At 42.2% G+C, this 21,784-nt stretch overlaps 1 protein-coding gene across 10 annotated transcripts in view; it reads right to left on the reverse strand.

Annotated features, from left to right (window-relative positions):
• The window catches only part of BCL2L13 (BCL2 like 13), a 119,951-nt gene that overhangs the window by 68,354 nt on the left and 29,813 nt on the right, over positions 1-21,784 (reverse strand). For 7 of the 10 annotated variants that reach the window (XM_043540056.1, XM_043540047.1, XM_043540051.1 and 4 more), the window contains exons 3-5: positions 17,591-17,698; positions 8,257-8,413; positions 5,673-5,742 (exon numbers count right to left, since the gene is read on the reverse strand). In XM_043540056.1, coding sequence (XP_043395991.1) covers positions 5,673-5,742; positions 8,257-8,413; positions 17,591-17,698 — 335 coding nt within the window. Of the gene's footprint in view, positions 1-3,983; positions 4,163-5,672; positions 5,743-7,671; positions 7,847-8,256; positions 8,414-17,590; positions 17,699-21,784 lie in introns of those variants that run through there. The other 3 variants (XR_006288652.1, XM_043540059.1, XM_043540039.1) reach the window with 3 other exon arrangements.

Consider the following 21,784-nt stretch of genomic DNA (forward strand, 5'->3'; position numbering starts at 1 on the left):
AAAAAGTTTGCTCACCCCTGTTCTAACCCAATATTAGAAGTATCAGTGTATAACAGAAATGGTTTATCAAAATCATGTTTAATAATATTGTTGAATCCCTTTACAAACCCAAGGTAAAACCTGGTTAGACCAACAGTGGACTGAATCTGTTCTTGCAGCATAATTCCTGCATGTTTCATGTGATCTTGCCAAAAGCTATCAAAAATAGCTAATTTATCAATACAAGCTCTGGCAAATGTTTGGAACCCAATTAACATTAAGTCAACGTAGATATTAATGTTCTTCATAGTATAGGAATCTTGGCATTTAGCCATGAAAGCAATATGTTAGTGTGCCTCAGTTTCCCTTCTCATACAGCACATTAGGTCTGCAATGTTTTTTCTCCTGTGTACAGTTTTAAGACTAGTTATAGGCACTAACTTTGAAATACCAGTATCACAAGGCCTTTTAACATAAAGTGTGTTCTTATGTATCACTCTTAACATGTTCAAGGATTTTTTCAAAAGATTAGGCACATTGTACAGTTTTACCAGGGTTGACATAAAAAATCAAATACAGCAGAAGGCTAAACCTTAACAGTAACACTAAATTTGTTACAAGTCAGTGATTATAAGTATTTTGGTCATACCATGCCTTTTGTCTTACTAAATCTCTTGGCTGGCCAAGTGTATCCTCAGTGCTACCAGTTATGGGGCAAATCTTCCCCCTCCCTTGTTAGCCAGGTAGATTGTATCAACCCAGACACTAGCTTTCAAATTTTCATGTGCTACCAATTTCAAGGCTGGACACTCATTCTTCCCCACAGCATGATTGGGTCCTCCCCCCCACCCAACCTTTTTCCTAGAAGGTTGAACACAAACTTCTTGCTCACAGGAATTCTTTTGCTGGCTAGAAAAACAACAAGGAGTCTGGTGGCACCTTAAAGACTAACAGATTTATTTGGGCATAAGCTTTCGTGGGTAAAACACCACTTCTTCAGATGCACCTGATGCTAGCTAACTGTAGTCACCAACTGCAGACCCTCTGTGCTATAAACATCTACACAGACACTCTCCTGCATGCTTGCTTGTGAATTCACTACCAGCAGCAGCTTAGAGACTGGACTCTGTTTTAAAGAGATACCAAACAAATCCAAAGCGTCTAAGGGTGAGAGTTTGCCTGCTCTCCCATGCATCCTTGTGGGTTCAGTCATAAGGCTGTTCTGCTCTGAAAAAACAGCAACCCAATCTTTCCTCAGTACCTGTCATAGACTGCTTTCTCAAAGAATTAGCATGGAGACATTTATGTTCCAACAACATAGTCTCTCCCCAACAGACTGACCAAACACAGCCACTTGGTCATCATAGGGCTGTTTAGATTCCCTGACAATTTTCATTCCATCTGAAACCTTCTTAAAGCTACCCACATTAGGTCTTTCTAACGCAGAGTAAGTGGAGCAATTTTCAACAGAAAAATTCTGGCTGCTAGGAACTGAAACTCTCTTGATCAAATCACTTTCACCACACCCCTCATTTACAGGAAACTGCTTGGAAAAACTACCATGAAGATTTTTCCTCTTCAGGAATCTTTTAAAGCAACAATTCATCTTTCACATAAATTCTGCCCTTACCCTCTTCACCTAGGACTTGCTCTAAAGGAACGTTTTCCTGAGCAACAACAGACTCTTTCTGGGTTTCTCTTAAATCCAGAATCACCTCTGGCCCATCAGGAGGATTTTTACACAACCCCCTTTTAGGCAAGCTGATAGACTTACTAGATAAAAGGTTAGAGGCACTCTCTTTCCCTTTGCCACACACAAGCTTAGGAATTGTTTCCTCCTTGTTACAAGTTTCCACACGGTTAGTGGGTAACAGTCAAACACCTTCATGCTCTCCTTGTGCCCTGGCTATGATATCAACCTGGCTAAACAGACAGTTGTCATACCTTTACCCAGTAACACACTATCAAGAGGCAAAATAGAAGCACCAGAATTGTCTGGGATCTAGTTATGACACCAACTGGATGCAACCTAGTTATAACGTCATTCCGCCTAGCAGACACAAACTTAGTTAAATCCATATCCAGCTCTGGAACAACTGGTACATTTTCAAGTAGCATAAACTGAGAAGCACTTTGTCTGCTTCACAAAAAACTAACGAAATTTTTCCTCAGCAGGCATGCTGCTATTCAAAATAATTGGAGTCATTCTTTCCTTTGTCCCAGCACCCCTGGCTGATTTCAGCCATATACTTAGGGCTAGTCTACACCAGTAATGCTAAAGCTCTCCCAGCACTCTTTAAAAAAAAAAGAAAAAAAAAAAACCACACATACCACACCTCAACGAGGAGCGTAGCTCCCAGCGCTGGGGCACTGTTTACACTGGCACTTTACAGCGTTGTAACTTGCTGCGCTCAGGGGAGTGTTTTTTCACACCCCTGAACAAGAAAATTGCAGTGCTGTTAATTGCCAGTGTAGACAAACCCCTTAGAAAGTGAGACAGCTTCTCTAACAGGCAAATTGCCACTCCCAACAGATAAACTGCTATTCTCCACATTATACTGAGCTACTTTAAACAAATCATTTCTACCTTTTTAGGCTTACTTTCACAAACTTTACTTGCCAACAATCCATCACTTATAAAAAATTTACCTTTTTCTTCCTCAATTAGGGCTTCAACCTGACCATCAACTTTAAGTTGTTCTAGAGAAACCTTTTCTCCATAAACGAGCTTTCTCTGTGCTTCATCTAATTCCAGATTTACTTCTGAGATATCAAACAGACATTCAGAAATTTCATTCACAGACAAACAGCTATTTTTCACCTTCCCCTGGTTTGAGTCACTCTCTCCCTGGCCATAGCAAAACTGGTTAAACACAGACAACTGCTCAGAGTAATACAACATACCAACATTGTTATGAACTGGACCTGCTGTTCTTCCATTACTTTTTTGATTTGGAGCTCAAGTCTGTCAGTTTCTTGCTGCATCTGGCAAACACTCTCCTCAGCAGCCAGCCATTCCATATGTCTTGCATGGGCTTCTCTCTTTCTTTGAGCAGCTTTTTTTTTCCATTTTAGCGATCCTTTCTCTAGCTTCTCTTTCTAGCTGGGCCAAGGCTTCCTTCTCCTGCCTTCTAAGTTCTGCCAGTCTTTGTTCATGTTCAGGACACAGGCTCTCTCTCAAGGCTTGAAGTTTGATTGCTTCTGCTGATGCCTTCTGGCTCATGGTCACTGATCTTTAACCTTTAAAACTCTCAATATCAAATTTTGAATAGCGTGGGGTTCTGATCCAAAGCTTAATTGACTGGGTTCTGTGGATCCTAGCCAGACTATGCCACTGTAACCGTGCCTCAGCGGGTCACAACTGAGGATGCCAAATTCAGGATTACTTGTGGCACCTTAGAGACTAACCAATTTAAAGTGCCAAAAGTACTCCTTTTCTTTTTGCGAATACAGACTAACACGGCTGCTACTCTGAAACCAAAAATTCAGGATTGTGATCCAATAAGCTACCTAGCTGACAGGATTCTAACACCTACGGTAGCTGCAATGTTGCGCTCCTAGTTCATTGATAGTTTCTGATGCTAAAAAGTACTGATCAGTTAGCCATTGGATGAGAGACATCACCCAGAATGTCAAAAGAGAAACCTCAACTCATAATAATCGATTCTGCAGCTGATTTAAGACCCTGCATTTGAGAAAATTATATTTAGTGCAGTTCTTGGGGTTTACACCTTAGTCTTCTGCTTTTTCCAGTTACAATAGAGAAAAATAGAGCGCCTAACTATCGTCTCATCAAAGTATGTGTCTGAGCGAGAGAGGTACAATCTATTTTAAAAAAATGAGAAACACTAACATTTATCTAAGGGTGGCTACTGTTACTGATGGAGCCTTGTTACTGGTCAGAGTCACATGACCATATGAGCTAAAAAGCTTTAGAGGACAGCACAAGAGGCAGAACACATATGGCAAGATGACTTACAGGGTATAAAATATGCAGACTTGAATATTTTTTAAGGCCCCAGGAAAATCTATTGTCCTTTCAGATGAAAATGGATCTCCATCAGGAAACTTATGCCTTAAGTACAAGCATTACAGTCAAAGGTATTACTTCTCCACATGTAGGGTTGATCCGTTTTCAGCATAAAATCTCAATTTCCATATAAATGATAAAAGTAGAAGATAGCTGTAATACACAAGTACCAGATAGTTAATTTGTTTTTTTAACTAGTGTTATGTCTTCTAATGACATATTAGACAGAAAATATATTAATGCAATGCTAATGTTCAGATTTTAAATTAAAGAAGTCAGGAAATTCAGAGTTGAACTTTGTGGGAACTTCAATTCGGGATCCCTGAGCTTTGTTTTTTCATTTTGTATTACAATCCCATCAAATCTCAAATTAGGCAGGGTCAAGCGAAATTAGCACTATTAAAAGTATCTCAATGCAGCTATCACTTACATCAGTAGGAAGTAGTTTTGGCATTCAACATGTAGCACTCTTTGCTGGGTCAATGCTGAACCAATGCTCCAGCTAACATCAGGCTGGACCTATGCTCTCTTCTGAATGAGAAAAAAGGACCTGGCAACTTGTGGCCATTAAAAATCTCAGCTTTTGTGTGCATACACACAAGGGTAAAAATAGAGTGTTAGCCTCAGTATAATGGCCATATTCTCACTAAGGTAATTATATTAGGCTACCTAAATTCCATACTAAGTTTCAACAAGAAAAGAATAACTTTTTGTCTTGCTCTGCTGCATAATGTAGCTGTGTACTGTTAATAAGTCACTGCATTTCATCCCAGAGGTGGCTGCATTTGTCTTCTAGATGAATTCCATTTATAGATTTGCATTTCATTTTGCAGTCTTGGGATCCACTGAGAAACATATCTCAAGGTAGATGGATCATACAATGTAGTGCAAATTGGAATGCAGAGGCCTCAGATTATAGAAAAGATGCAGTTCTGCTGTATCAGCAAAATCGCCTATCACATATTGCGCGATGACATAATAAAAAGCCCTCTTGAAGCTCATACACCTATAGTAGTGATGCTGAGGCTGCTACAGGAAGCTTAACTCAATTTTCTGAGTTATTAAAACCTCAAAATCTTGGAGCATGTTAATTTTACTTTTCTCAGAACTAGATTAACAAGTGAAAAGAATTTAAAAAGTCAACAAAACAACTGAGAAGCAATTGCAGAGAAGAATAATGGAAACACTTCTGAATATTCACTACAGAACTGCTACAACAGCAAATGCTTCTAGGGAATTTTAAATTTTTAATAATTGGCATCCAGGCATCAATGTTAAGCGACAGAAGCTCTATCTCTGTCTTACTACTTACCCAACACCAACATAAGAAGATTAGATTAACAAATAGCAAATGCATTAAAGTGCAGTCCAGCAAAAAAAATACAAAATTGCACATCACAGAATCACAAAACTGGAAGGAACCTCGAGAGGTTATCTAGTCCAGACCCCAGCACTCGTGGTGGGACTAATTATCATATCTACACACACCTTTTTGAGGGGAGAAGATATTGGACTATAACCCATTTATTTCTGGTTCCGAGATGCTCCTAAATATTTGAAGTCCATAGGTCTGTATATCCTGCTATGGGAGCATTATAGGGCAAATCCTCCACCTTAACTTCGAAGTGTTAAGAACTCAAAGGTAAAATAATTCGTTTATTACCTTGCTCCATCCACTGGCATGAGAGTCTGTCTCCAGAGAGCGTTCTCGGTATTCCTGGTACGTCACTGGCCTGCAGGAATTAAACCAACACCAAAGGTTATAAAGGGAAAAAACAAAGATTAAAATTAAAGTTCCCAGGTAACTAAATGTTCACACATCCACTGCATGCAATTACAAAGCATGTCAAAATGAAGCTTAAAATTAAAGTGCCGCTTAAAAATTAACCAGACAGCATTGGTATCTCAGTGCTATAATCCAAAGTTATTCCTTCAGTAAAACAAAGCAAATTCATTTTTAGGGAATTAGGTAAGAAAAACTGATCATCCTGCAAAGGGGAACTATCCTCTGGCATTAATGGTCCATAAGCTCTCCATTTCCTGCTTACCAGTTACCAATGGGAGTGGGGAAATTAATGGAAGATGAAAGAACTCCCTGTCTGTATGAGGCCAGCTGAAAGATATAGTGTGTATTTCTAAAGGAGCACATAGATGGTTAACAAGATCTGACAGTTTGTAGAGCACTGCAACAAAGACAATTTTGTGCTAAGGGTTTAAGTACAACTAAGATGGTCTCTGAGCATACATCATATGCTAGGCAAATGAAAGATCTACAGAACTACTGTTACTGTGCACAGGTAACTCACATGGGTCACCCAAACACCAGTTAGCCTGCAGAGATCTTAGCATAGAATTCTCATTAGCATTATGTACTGCATCAAGAAAAAATTAATGGGGAACCAAATCAGTGCTTAGTACTCATTCTTTCTCTAAAAAGTTAGAGAAATGTCACCATTAGCTGATGTGACAGTCTATTGGTGGCACTATGCACTTCCATATACAAGACAACTTCATTTCTTGGCCCAATAAAAACTGAACATAAGGGAAGTTGTTGCATTTATTAGCTTCTGAAGATGGAAGACATAGTAGCTAGACCACATGTTATCAGCTGGGCAGATCAAGGAACAGAGCTGATTGGCTCCACAAACGGCCTTAGTCAGATGCTCTAGATGTAACAAGAGACCTTTTCTGTGGAACTGAGGGTAGCATCTTTGGGATTCAGTCTGGTGCGATCTTAGCTGGTCTATGTACAAGTGCAAAGAGACCCAATTTGCATACCCAAGAAAGTGTGACAATCCACTCTCTATTAACACCAATTTCATTTATTAAGTCAGCAACTGGACCACTTGATTCACTGCAAGAAGGTAGTCTAGTCAAGGAACTACTTACACATCTCATTATCTCTCAAAAGCCTATATGAAGGTCACTCCCCTCAGAAAGGCCTATAGATCCCTCCCTAGTACCCATACAAGGTACTCTAGGCCCACAATATCAGAACTGAAGAAACCTGGCAACTGATACTCTGGGCTTTCAGTACCTCGTCATTTAAAAATATCAGGAACAGCTACGCAAGAAGAGTTCTGGAAGAGTAATGCTCAAAGAACGGGCAGAGGACACCTGAAAATCTCAATTTCCTCCTACCCCCATTACTGTATACATCTACAAATCAGAAACAGCGTAGCCCAAGCTTTTCCAGTGCTGTCTTCACAGCCATATTTATATAGATGATCTCCCAAACTGGTTCATCAGAGTCCAAGATTTCTATCCACAATTTTTGGACATCAGACACATTGTCATCCAGTGCAACCAGAATAAGAGGAAGTCAGTTTGGCTCCCCTAAACACAGATTTGCTCATTCATACTAAAAAAAAAAAAAAAAAAAAAAAAAAAGTGGCAACCAAAGCAACTCTATCTAGCACTAGCACTTTAGCCAAGACACTGGGACATCAGTTACATGCCCTAATGGAATTTAAACATTGATTCCTAAGATGAAAGGCCAGTTCTTTATTCACTCCAGATAGCCCAACTGCCCACTCTCTCTTGAAAGGATGCAGTCAATCAACGAGACAGAAAAGGGGTTATTTTACTTATGTGGGCTCCTTGAGGATCCACCCCACTACACAAATTTTTTTATTTTTAAATAACAAAAAAAGCTGACTTACATTTAAACACGTTTCTGCGCTACCTGAATGTAACTTCTCTATTATTTCCTACTTGTCCCTCATTTTAAAGGCCAGGAGCGTGACAAGCTGAGAGGTACGTTCCTACAATGAAAATGTGGAAGTAGTTCCATTGGCAGATGTGCAACCAAGACAAGTTTAGCAACATCTGGGGTACCTAAAATACAGAGATATCAACAACATTAGCCCCATGGTATTGCAGTTATAGCATCCAGAACCCAACATTAAGACTGAGTATTGAGTGGAGATGCTAATCTGGTTTCAGTCCAGTTTCTAGGAAATTTATGGTTTGCCAGATATCAACCAGTAGTTTACAGTATGTCAAGTCAATCTTGGAGGCTCAATGCTCAGAAGTTAAAAGGGTTTGAAAATTGCCTTAATGTTCAACACAGCAAAGGGAGTGTTTGTGCTAGATAGATACAGATAGAAATGAAGAGGGCAGGCAAAGGAAGATTGGAAGAGAAACAATACCAAAACAAAGTGCAGTCACATAACCAGCATAATAGCAACTGTAAGAATTTAAAGGGAAAAGTACCTTCCCACTGAGCAAAGCAAATGGCAACTTACTTGCTAAGCAGGATCTGTAGGGCTTTGTGAAGAGGTTCTTTCAGTTCCTGGGACACCTTCTCTCCAAGATGAGCTAAGCAATCTTCTATTGAACTCTCTGGATTGGCAGGACTGAATACTGGAGAAGTGTGGCAGTCAAACCCTGTGCTGGTGAAGGCTGAGGACAAAGCAAAAAAAACCCCAAAACACTAAATACAATTAGCCACAAAACTGTTCAGACACTAGTCACAAAGTTTATTTCACACAGTAAAATGCTTGGCTTCAGAGTAAGAGCACGCTTGTATAACAATTTCAGGAAGACACACAAGGGGCAAATTCAGCCTGAAATAATTAAATACATGGAAGTCTCTGGGCCAAAGCATCCCCTCTAATTTCTTACTTAGACCTTTCTGTTAGCAGGAAGATCCATTCATATATGTGAATTGTAAGCTATACATATTTTGCACAATCACTGAAAACGACCTTTAAGTTACACTTTTTCACAGTTATACCCACTGTGAAAGTTACATAATCATTTACATCACGGCTGAATCTGGCCACAGATGTGGCTAGTTCTGCAACAATGCCTGAGTGTAATTCTTAAAATAATATTCTGTTTGACTAAAATCTTTTCCATCTCTTAATTTCTAATGGGTCTTCTAATCCACCCCTGCCCATGGAGTACTGTTCCCTACAATAAGTTACCCAGTGACTGGAATTTTAATACCATGATCAATGATAATCATAGACATCACAAATACTTGTGTACAGACCAGGTGTCCAAGCTGACCTTCACTAAGATTATGTTTTGATGTTATATATACACTCATAAAGCTAAAAACACATCAGCTAACAGTCAATAGCATTATTAAACCAATATAACAGGGCATTTTAGTGTTCATTAAGTATTGGAATTTACCGTGACACTGAATTTAAAATTGTAAACACAAAAGTCAGGAAACACAAAAGACAAGGTTCTCACAGCAACCTTAACTTACTCATCTGGCACATGCTGTACACAAATCTCTCTAAAATATTCACATACCGCTGCAAAGGTAGCTGCAATGATTTATCCAGGAGCAAAACTGGGTCCTTTCGACATAATCTGGGCAAGTTAAGATGTTGTCAAGCCAGGCCTTAAAAACCTCAAAGGATGGAGATTCCACCACCTCCCTAGGTAACGCATTCCAGTGCTTCACCACCCTTCTAGTAAAACAGTGTTTCCTAATATCAAACCTAGACCTCCCCCACTGCAACTTGAGACCATTGCTCTTTGTTCAGTCATCTGCCACCACTGAGAACAGCCTAGCTCCATCCTCTTTGGAACTCCCCTTCAGGTAGTTTAAGGCTGCTATCAAATCTCCCCTCACTCTTCTTTTCTGCAGACTAAACAAGCCCAGTTCCCTCAGCCTCTCCTCATAAATCATGTGCTCCAGCCCCCTGATCATTTTTGTTGACTTCCGCTGGACTCTCTCCAATTTGTCCACATCCTTTCTGTAGTGGGGGGCCTAAAACTGGATGCAATACTCCAGATGTGGACTCACCAGTGCCGAATAGAGGGGAATAATCACTTCCCTCGATCTGCTGGCAATGGTCCTACTAATGCAGCCCAATATGCAGTTAGCCTTCTTGGCGACAAGGGCACACTGCTGACTCATATCCAGCTTCTCATTCGCTGTAATCCACAGGTCCTTTTCTGCAGAACTGCTGCTTAGCCAGTCAGTCCCCAGCCTGTAGCAGTGCATAGGATTCTTACGTTTTAAATGCGGGACTGTGCACTTGTCCTTGTTGAACCTCATCAGATTTCTTTTGGCCCAGTCCTCCAATTTGTCTAGGCCGCTATGGATCCTATCCCTACCCTCCAGCGTATCTACCTCTCCCCCTAGTTTAGTGTCATCTGCGAACTTGCTGAGGGTGCAATCCATCCCATTATTAGGATCATTAATAAAAATGTTAAACAAAAACGGCCCCAGGACCAACCCCTGGGGTACTCCGCTTGATACCGGCTGCCAACTAGACTTCGAGCCATTGATCACTACCTGTTGAGCTCGACAATCTAGCCAGCTTTCCATCCACCTTATAGTCCATTCATCCAATCCATACTACTTTAACTTACTGGTAAGAATATTGTGGTATCAAAACCTTTGCTAAAGTCAAGATATATCATGTCCACTGCTTTCCCCATATCCACAGAGCCAATTATCTCACCATAGAAGGAGGTTCCCAAGAAGCATCTCACGGTGGAGGAGAATACTGAGGAGGCAAATCTAGAGAGTTCACTCTGGACACAGGTAGGAGGGCATATCTGGTGAACGTGTAAACAGAATCAAGTTGTACCCCTGCAGATATCTGCTATGGGGAGACCCTTCAGGGGGGCTATAAAAGTGGACTGTCACTCTATGAGGAGGATGTAACCCCACCACTTCACAGTGGGTCAAGATACAACCCAAAACCTACTTTAACAGTCTTTAAGTGGATACTGGCTGTCCCTTATGCCTTTTGGAAAAATATACAGTGTGGGATAGGCCCTAAAGATCTTAGTCCTATCAAGGTAGAAGGTGAGGGCCCTCCTAATGTCTAGTGTGTAAACACTAGCCCCCTTTGTCGAGGCACAGAAAATTGAAAAACGAATCTCTTGGATGACATGAAATTCTAATGAGGTTTTAGGCAGGAAATGAGATGAAGGTACAGCATGACCCCGTCACAGTAGAAGGCAGTGTACGATGGGTCTGCCACGAATGCCTTGAGTTCTCCCATTCTTCTTGCTAAGGTGATGGCAACCAGTTATGAAGTCTGGAGAGAGAGGTGAGGCAGACTTCAGGTCAAACAGGGGGAGGGGGTATTCCTCAAGGCACTGAGGACCAGATTAAAGGTCCCATGGACAGGAGATGCTCCTGACAGGGGAAATAAACTGTATAAACACTTCAGGCATACTCAAACTGAGCTCACTGATACAACTTGACCTTAAAGACACAACAGGTAACATAGGGTCCTTGGGAGTGGAGCTTCTGAGGCTTGTAAAGAGCAGTGAAAACACCAGGAATGGAAGTGTTTCCACTTTTGCAGGTAAGTCTTACAAGGAGTAAGTTCTTTTATCTAGCAGGAAAACACCTGAAAATTGGCTGAGGAATTTAATTCTATGCCTGAGAACCCCATCTAGGAGTCAAGACTTCAGGTTCAGAGACTAAAGGTTGGGATGAGTTAGAGAGCTGGAGCTCTCTGATAGGAGATCCTCCCGGATGGGAAGGCAGAAAAACATTGCCACAGAGAGATGAAGTAGATCCGAGTACTATTGAGAAGCTGGTCTCGGCCATGAAGGTCTGGATCACCTTCTAGTGGGCTCCACAGAGCTAGCGTAGAGATATCATAGATCTAATGTTGTCCTAGTGTCTTTAAAGGAGTGGAGCAAGGAGTCTTTGTGGCCACTGAAGAGCTTGGGCTCTTCAAATGGGAGGTCATCCATAGTATTTTGCACCTCCCTCAGGAGACCAGGACACTCGCTACATAAATACTGTGAAGCAGGGTCAGCAACCAGATGGGAGAAATACACCATTATCTTGGTCAGAATGTAATTTTTTGCCTGTCTGTTTTCACGTAGACAGAATAGTGGCAGGTGCCTGCTACAGAATACATGCTGGTTATAAAAGGACCTCATCGATGGGTATAGCGATCTTACTCTGGTGCGTGATACGTAAAATGTCCACTAGGGAACATTGAGACTCCTGGACCTCCTCCAAAGGCATCTGAAGGGATTCACATGGACATTTCATTAAGTCCTGGAAGGCCCTAATGTCATCTGCATAGGAGGGCGGTGGTGGTATTACCACATCACCACAGGATGACACTGACTTAGCTCAAAGGGTCAACCGTTCTTCAGTCAATGGGTCTCTCTCCTCTTAGGTCTTTGGGTCTCCTCGGATACCATGGGAACGTGCAGTACTGGGAAGTGATCTTGTGGCTGTTGCAGTACTAGCAGGCGTTCTTGTTGGTGTTTCTTTCAGGCTCGTACGCTATAAAACTGATCACCATAATGCATTCAGGAGTTCCAATAGGCCCACTGCAGAACTGGACAGGAGAAAGGTTGCTGAGGTGTCTGCTGGAAAGGCCTCCTCAGGGTATGTCTCCAGAGAAGAAGGGTGTTACAGTGCTAAAATAGAGCCCTGTATGGAAACCTCCAAGTGTCATCCCCCAAGTAGAATGGGGAGGCTTTGGGCATTAGTACTGGTACCAGAGGCAGTGGATCAGATCCTGTTCTTGTGCATAAAGGTTCAGTCACCAATATGGGCAGCAGGTTTGTATAATTTTTGGTGGTGCCCATTACAGGTCCAAGTCCTGCACCCCCCACGCACACCTGCCTTGTAAGCCGATATATATATTTTTAAAAATAATGTAAAAATGGATTGGAAACAGTAAGCATTTAACAGTTTTCCTGTATTTCACAATATCACTATTGTAAGAAAGATTTATTTAACTAAGAATATCAACTTTATTAATACTCTTTTGAATACACAAACAACCAGGCACTCTTGGATCAATAACTCTCAAAAACAAATACTTCCTAAAATTAAAACAAATGTAGCCCCTTCTTTTGCGATGTTCTTTAAGAGGCAGCAAACACTCTTCATCGTTGTTCGGTTCTTGAAATGAAGTCATCCAGGAGACTTGCAATGTCCAATTCAGAGGTAGAGTTCTTATGCATGTGCAGAAATGCCAAGTGATTTAGATGTTCTTGGCCCATTGTCATTCACAAATAATTTTTCAGTGTGCGCAGGCAACTGAATGATCGTTCAGCAGTGAAGGTTGTAGTCGGAATTGTGTAGAATAATTTCAGGTGAATTGTAACTTCTGACATGTCACTCAAGTCTTCGTTTTGTTTCAGAAATTACTTCACTTCGCTCACCGAATTAAGCTGGCAATTTCTCAATCTGGAAATACCACTCAACATTTCTAAATGAAGAGATGGCCGCTTCATGTTAATGTCACCATGGAAAGCTTCACTTATTGGGACAATGTCCTGTTTCAAGCCATTTGCTGCATCAGTTATAGGCTTCTCCAATTTTACTGCGAAAGTAAAGCTTTCTGTTGAAAACCTCTGTTCAATGGCAAACTTTGCAAGCATCAATGATCCCGACATATATTTGAAGAAAATACTCTTTGGGGTCACTGAAGGTGTAAGGAAGGCTTCCATGGTGAGCCATATTGGTGGCTTGCATTTTCTCAGGTGTGTAGGATCATCTAAATAAAGATTTCTTGCCTTCTCTACTGTTGATTCCCAGAAGTGACTGTATGATGAGTCGGTGCGCTTTCCGCTCAACACCTCTTGCAACAGGCCAACTTTCTTCTTAACGTTTGCCAACGACGTGTTTGGGCTTTGAATTTTTGCATTAGCTTCTTCTACAGGACCCATGGCTTTCACAAGAACTGTCAGAGTAAAGTACATTGAAAAAGACTGAACTTGCTTCAAGAATCCACTACATTTTGAGTCAAATTCATCTGAAGAGTAACTAAATGTATCTAGGCAGTTCATCATGGCCTTGTAGTTGTGGAGCAGTGATTTAATGCTACTGATCCTTAGAGTTCATCTTTTTGGGCACAATGGTCATAAAGGCGGCTCCCCTTCATTCTGAAACTCTCTGAATGCTGCCATACGCTTTGATAACTCTCTGAAGGCATTGAGATCTTTCACGATCGAAAACATATCACAACATTCTGGAATATTATGTAGGGTACCCTGCGTGGCAAGGTTAAGGGAATGCGCAGCATAGTGCACAAATTCCGCTCTTGGCTCTCAATCCTTCACTCTGGCTTTGGACGCCAGTAAATTTGCCAGATGCATTACTGGCTCCGTCATAACACTGTCCCCAATAATCAGAAAAGTGCTAATCACACCAGAGAAACGTATCTTCCACAATTTTGAAAAGAGAAGCAGCATCCTTCACATCAGTTTGGTAAAACCCAATAAACTCTCCATAAATCTCACAGTCTTCACTAGAAAAGAACCTTAAAGAAAAACTTATTCTTTTCTTGACAAATCGGTAGTCTCATCCATTACAATGGCGTAAAACTTTGAAGCCTTTATCTTTTGCACAATTTGTCTTAGCGCCATCATTGCCATCATTTTGATGATTTCGTTAATAACCTCATGTGACAGCCACTTGTATTTTGTGCGACTAAGCCACTGTCTCAGTTCTTCTGAATCTCTACTGCGTAGTAACAAGAGCTGCATCAAATTTGCATCACTCTCATTATGTCCACATAATGTTATTCCTTGTTGAGCTAGGTACTGAACACTGTTAAAGATTTTGTGCAGTGCATTCCTAGCTGATTGTGATTGTTTTCTGTAACTGGCCAACGTTAGTGCAGAAACATTTACCTGCGATTGCAGAGCATCATACTTCATTACCGCTTCTTTGTGACAGAATGATTTTTTGTGTGATGTAAAACCACGCAATGTGTCTCCAATCTTGAAATCAGGACAAAATAAACTTTGGTTTGGCCTTCGTAGAAAATATTAAGATCATCTTTTCAGAACAGTTTTTGCAGACTGAGCAAAAAGCTCTAATTCATTATTGAGCTCCAACCACGTAAATCTTGATAGCCAAGATTGCTGAAAACTCCTTTTCTTATCTTGTAGATTTGCTGCATCTTTCTTTTGTATAATTTCAGTTTGAAGGCTGCGTGTTGAACTCAGGCCGTCACTTGATGAATTACCCTTTTCTTCTTTTCCTCTGGGTAATTTTATTAAGAATGTATCCATTGTTGATTATTACTGGTTCTACAAATCAAGAATTTGTTGCTGAGATAAAATGAAGCTACAATGCTCCTGCGCCACAAGATTACAAGGGCCAATTAAAAGTGGAAAGTCAGAAGCAGCATTCACCTGCTTCAATACACTATATTTTCTTGTACCTGTATACAACCAATTATATACTTTAAAGAGTGTAAAATAATCAAGTATTGTGCTAAACACAATCATACCCCAAACTGACCGCCAAATTTAAGTTGCGTGTTTTTCCCCTCAGGTGAGGGCTCTGGAGATGCGGGGTTCACGGTGCACGATGGGGCTGAGGGTTGGGGCTGAGGGTTGGGGTGCAGAAAGGCGGCCCCAGGGTTAGGACCAGAGAGGACCCCCTCAATATTCTCCCCGCCAGCAGCAGCGAGCTCTGGGGGAGGGGCCCCCTTCCTCCTCCCCCCAGCAGCACACTCACCACTGTCACTGCACATGCTCCTAGGGTCCCTATCAGGTCCAGGAAGTCCCCTCGCATCCCCTGTAGTTGGTGCCGGGGGCGTGCTGCCATCACATGTGGCCTCCTCCCCTTCTGCTGCCCCTCACCATAGCCTCACTGCAGGTGGGGGGATTGGGTTGCCCCTTGCCCAGTGTGGGGCAGGAGAGGTGACAGAGTGTCACAACACTCACCCAAGCCCCACCTGCTCAGCTCCAGGAAGCCCACTCACCTCCCCTGTGGTGGGGGGGGGGGGTGCTGCCATCACATGTGGCCTCCTCCCCTGCTGCACCCTGCTGCCCCTCACCATAGCCTCACAGGGGATGGGGCTGCCAGGAGTGGTGGCTGCAGGCAGGGGGGCATGGAACACATGGTTGGACACTCACCCAAGCCCCAGCAGCTGCTCAGGTGAGGTCCAGACTGTCTCCCGGAAGCCCCCTCAGCGTCGTCTCCTGGTGGGTGCCAGGGGTGGGGAGGGCTGCCAATCATATGTGAGCCTCCTCCCCCTGCAGGTGCAGCAGTCTCCTAAGCCTGCCGCCGGCGCCACTCTTGTGTTGCAGGCAGCAGCGACTGCCAGCAGCAGCAAGGCAGTGGCAGGGCAGCCACACGCTTGAGGCAGGGACGCTCCGGGTCCTGGGGGAGGCGCGTGGGAGCAGCAGGTGAGGGACGCTCAGGTGGAGGCACGCGGGGGCAGCAGACAGGGCCCGACTACGAACATTGGTGGAGCCAGGCCCCCCCGGTCCTGAATATTCCTGGAGCTCAGGCATCATGGACCCATACCACTCACTGCCCCTGGACACCAACTGTAGAAGCAGCACTGGGGGAGAGGCTCTTACAGTACCCCTTAAGACAGGTGATTTCAGTTTCTCCAAGATGAGGAAATCCTCATGGCAAAGGAATCCAGAGGGTGCTGGTAGGCTACGACAGCAAATGGTAGGAGCCCGAGACGATAATGGTGATTGATGTAGGATTGGGGATGCTGCATGCAGTACCAGAAAGGCAGACGAGATGACCTCTCTGTGCTCAAAGAGTTTATATCTCATGGAGGGCAGTCCTGGACAGGGAGCCAGGGGTCGGTCTGGCTGATCTCAGTGTTTCCAAGAGGATGTCCGTTCCAAAGCCCTTGAGATAGTCTTACAGTTCCTGGTTTAAGATGCACCTCAGTGACTAGAGGCATCAGAGGGTACCAAAGCAGGTCTCTCTTGGTACTACGAAACTGAAGACCTCCTATCAAGATGACTTCTTAGGTGTTACCAAGGTTTTGGTTCCAGTGTCAGCTGCAGACTCAGTTGTACCCATTATGGGAGGTGAGGTCTCCGGGTAGTTGGCTGTAAGAAGTGACTTTCCCTATTGGATACTCTCAAAAAAGGGGTGAGGGGCTTTTGTCTTTTAGAGGGCTTCATCTCTGAAACCTCCTCTGGAAGTCAACTGTGCAGCTTGAGCAATTGAGGCTGATGTATAGTGGGGGAGAAACAGACCTTACCAGAGCTAAGGAATGTTTCAAGAGGAGCTTCAGCCTAGCCTCTCTATCCTTGCAGAACCTGCCCTTAAATCCAGTGCATACTTTACACTTGGATGGGATGTGAGATCCTCCGAGACACCAGAGAGAGCTAGGGAGCCCATAGCTACAGGGAAGAGACCTGTGGTGGGTCTGGCAGGGCTCAGTCTTAGGCATAATCTAGGGAAGTGCCATAGGCCACAACAGGTGATGCAAGAAATTCAGGGGCAGAAAGAAACGGGGGGTGGGGGGGGCGCAAAAATTGTGCTCTAAGAGAACAAGAAAAAATAAAAAATAAAAACTAGCTAAGTAAATAAAATAAACAAGAAAATGTGAAAGGCAGGAAGAAGATGCAAACAGCAGACACCACAACTGTTCCGTATCAAGCTGCAGATGGTTGGGAAAGAACTGGAGCAGCCGCAGGTCCATGTATGTCCTTGCCTGGGAACACAAGGCATTGCTTTGCACAGGCACAGATCCTGTTATTTATAATCTCTGGTCAAGAGTGTACAGATGCACACACATGCTACAATGGAGAATGCACATACTTGACGAACTGTAACATTATAAGGTAAGGTTGCATCAGCTGAAATAAACAGGGGGAGAGGGAGAAATCCACCAAACAAGCACAGACCTTCCAAAATTTCTTCATCAAGGTGTTTTAGCTCCTCCTCAATTTCTGTCTTAAGCTTCTCTAGAACCTCTTTCTCCAGAGCTTGTGGTATTACAGACTGCTGGGGCCCTGAAACAAACCAGAGAAGTTGGTCAAAAGGTGCACTATCTGCCAGGAGAGTTTAATGGTGGCTGATATAAAAATGTAAAAGTGAAAAGAATCTAGAATTTAGTTGCACAAAACAGAGTTCAACTTCCCACAGCAACATGAAGTCTGACCTCTTTTTACATATTTTACAATGGAGCTTTATTACATGATCAATGTATAATCCATGTAACAGTCTATCTTACACACATGCAGAATACTCTATTTGGTTAAAATAAGAATATGTAAAAAGTGTTTAACAAATTAATTAGTAAACAACTAAAAGGAAGGCCGCAAATAGTGAACACTATTTTAAATCCAAAAATGAACTTAAGAGTAATTTTCAAAACCATCAGAATCATAAACCAGAGGACGCAAATAAGCAATATGCAAATAAATACAGTCAGTCAAAACCATATCAAACTACACCAAATCAAAGCAGACAGCATCAGAAGTTACAACATTTATCTAGTCACATCTGTCTCCTCTAAATACAGAGAATAAATATAATTTGATATTATTTTGAACACTAAATTTTGCAGAACTACATACACAAAAAATCCAAGGAAGCTATCAACCAACAAAAGGCATCTCATTCTCCAGATACTGAAGAATCCCAAAATCTCTATTAGGCAGCCCTTTTATCTTTTGAGCTTTATGGTCTCCTGTTCATATAGGGTCTACAGGTCACAACAGATCATCTAATGCAAAGCTTCCAAAGTCTTGTTCTAGATATTCTAACAACTAAACCAAATTATTTCAGACATGTCAACAACACTTGTCTTCATTCAGAATGGTATAATATCCCAGGTGTTTGACTTATGATCCGGTAAAATCTAAACAGGTGAAAACACATTGAACATTCAAGGCTTTCAGAAACTGCTAACTGGATTTTAATCTAACTGCCTGGAAAGAGTTCACCTCTGGGCGGAGACAGAGCCCACAAAAATGCTGCTTAAATAGCTGCTCTTTGGGAAAAGGTACAAGCCACAAAGAACAGGTGCTTAGAAAGAACGTGCCACATAGAACTCTCAACACCTAGCCAACCTTTTTTCCTTCCCTTTCCCCCATTCTCAACACTTTTCTTCTGGCTCCTTCCCAGAAACTTTCAAACAAACCTTTATATTCCCATGTCCTAATGATCTCTGTTCCATCTAAGTACTGTCATATTTCCCCTGAGTTCACTAAGCCAACCGTCTACTCTTGTTTTCTCTACTTCTTTTCCTCCAGTTCTCTACAATGTACTCCAGTCCGGTCTGCATCCATTAACTCAAAAAACTGCTGACTCAAAAACTGCTCAATAAGTAAACTCTTCCAGGCCAACTCTTAATTGTTTATCTGTCCTCATTTGTTCTAATCTCGGTTTCCTTCAACAGTGTCAATAACTTTTCTCCACAAACTAGGCTTCTATGATTATGTTCTCCTGGTTCTTATCTCTCCTTACTACCTTCAGCATTCCATTAGATGCTCCACTCCGTCCCTCCAGGTTTCATCTTTGTCCCCTCCATGATGATTCTATTCATGACCATTGTTTCCCACATTTTAGATATTTTAAAAAGCCTAGTAATATTCATTTGCATTGCTTCTAGTGACATCTGTATTTGAAAAGTGAGCTGGAAGTGTTTTCCTAAATCAATCCAGCTGAGCCTGGGTAGGAACTTCAGAATTGTTTATATACATGCTATTCTCCAGTTGTAGCTACCTGTGTGAAGCGCACTCACGCCAACTGAATGCATGAGTCAGCTGAAACGGTTTACAGTTCCTGATGTGAACAGTTCAAAAATGCAGCAGATGGTCAGTCCCATTTCATTTTTCTCAGCCCCACAATTATGCAATTATCTCCACCTCTCAAACTATTTTACTTAGCTTCCCAAGTTCCTCTCAAACACTTTCCCTCTCAACCATAAATTCAAGAAAAGAGCTCTTCCTTATTTTGGATCATGAGCAGCCACACACTAACGCTTTATCAATTCCCTCAATATCCCCTCTTGGAATGGCTGAAGTACCACTTCACAACCAAGACCAACAAGTACATACACATACAGCCTCCTGTTTTAACATATGCCTCACCCTGCCCTGCTTGAAAGGAAGGCAGCAGCCTTTGTAGACAACGACCCGTTCTCATGTGACTAACGTGATGCTGATTGCACATGACAAGCTGTCATACTTGATAACAAGTCATGTGGAAAATGTGAGCAAGAGAAATCCCACTGCTGCCAGCGTACAAAAGAATTGTTTTGATAACTGATGCTGCAGTGTCAATGGTTTCCATCTCATCAACACCCTCAACTTTACAGCAGCAGATTCCAAAAGTATAAAAGAATTTAGCGGTTCCAGAGCATTAAAAAAAAAAAAAAAAAAAAAAAAAAAAAAAAAACACACCTCTATCCCTCTGGCTCAGTGACTCCACAGGGAGCAAACACCGCAAAGATCAACGGACTCCAACTCCCTGCAGTTCCATTCTCTTGATCCCCATCAATATAAAGAAACATGCCCAATTTCAGAGAACAGTTCAGTGCAATATGAAAGTTCTTAAAAGAGAAGTACCCCTTTAAATAGTTTTCAAAACTGTTCAAAAGTAACCAGAAGAAAAAGACAGCAGTATCAGCTTTTGGGAAAATGGAAGTATCCTATGATGATCTCAAGTGACACCCTGTCAAGGTTCCTCCCCCACTCTGAACTCTAGGGTACAGATGTGGGGACCTGCATGAAAAAAAACCTCCTAAGCTTATCTTTACCAGCTTAGGTCAAAACTTCCCCAAGGTACAAAATATTCCACCCTTTGTCCTTGGATTGGCCGCTACCACCACCAAACAAATACTGGTTACTGGGGAAGAGCTGTTTGGACACGTCTTTCCCCCCAAAATACTTCCCAAAACCTTGCACCCCACTTCCTGGACAAGGTTTGGTAAAAAGCCTCACCAATTTGCCTAGGTGACTACAGACCCAGACCCTTGGATCTTAAGAACAATGAACAATCCTCCCAACACTTGCACCCCCCCTTTCCAGGGAAATGTTGGATAAAAAGCCTCACCAATTTGCATAGGTGACCACAGACCCAAACCCTTGGATCTGAGAACAATGAAAAAGCATTCAGTTTTCTTACAAGAAGACTTTTAATAGAAATAGAAGTAAATAGAAAAAAAAAATCCCCCCTGTAAAATCAGGATGGTAAATACTTTACAGGGTAATTAGATTCAAAACATAGAGAACCCCTCTAGGCAAAACCTTAAGTTACAAAAAAGATACACAGACAGAAATAGTTATTCTATTCAGCACAATTCTTTTCTCAGCCATTTAAAGAAATCATAATCTAACACGTACCTAGCTAGATTACTTACTAAAAGTTCTAAGGCTTCATTCCTGGTCTATCCCCGGCAAAGACAAAATATAGACAGACACACATACCCTTTGTTTCTCTCCCTCCTCCCAGCTTTTGAAATTATCTTGTCTCCTCATTGGTCATTTTGGTCAGGTGCCAGCGAGGTTACCTTTAGCTTCTTAACCCTTTACAGGTGAGAGGAGATTTCCTCTGGCCAGGAGGGATTTTACAGGGGTTTACCCTTCCCTTTATATTTATGACACGCCCCCCAAATCTCAGCTAGGGTGAAACACTGGCTGGGATTTCTTCCTGGAGCTCTAGGAAAAACAGAATTAATAAGACACATGCATCTCTAAATATACTACCAAGTACATAAAAACTAACAATATTTTCCACATCTCAAGGACGATTTTAACCAGTTGATTCTGGGAAACTTTCACGTGAGAGTGCATCAGCCACTTTGTTAGAAGCTCCTGAGATGTGTTGGATGTCGAAATCAAAATCTTGGAGAGCTAAACTCCACCGAAGAAGTTTTTTGTTATTTTCTTTGACGGTGTGAAGCCACTTCAGTGCAGCATGGTCGGTTTGCAGGTGGAAACGCCGTCCCCAAACATATGGGCGTAGCTTTTCCAGAGCGTAGACAATGGCGTAACATTCTTTTTCAGTGATTGACCAGTTGCTTTCCCTCTCAGACAGTTTTTTGCTGAGAAACACTACAGGGTGGAATTCTTGATCAGGTCCTTTCTGCA

Source organism: Chelonia mydas, chromosome 1 (genome assembly GCF_015237465.2).
Source record: "Chelonia mydas isolate rCheMyd1 chromosome 1, rCheMyd1.pri.v2, whole genome shotgun sequence".
NCBI classification, from domain to species: Eukaryota; Metazoa; Chordata; order Testudines; family Cheloniidae; genus Chelonia; species Chelonia mydas.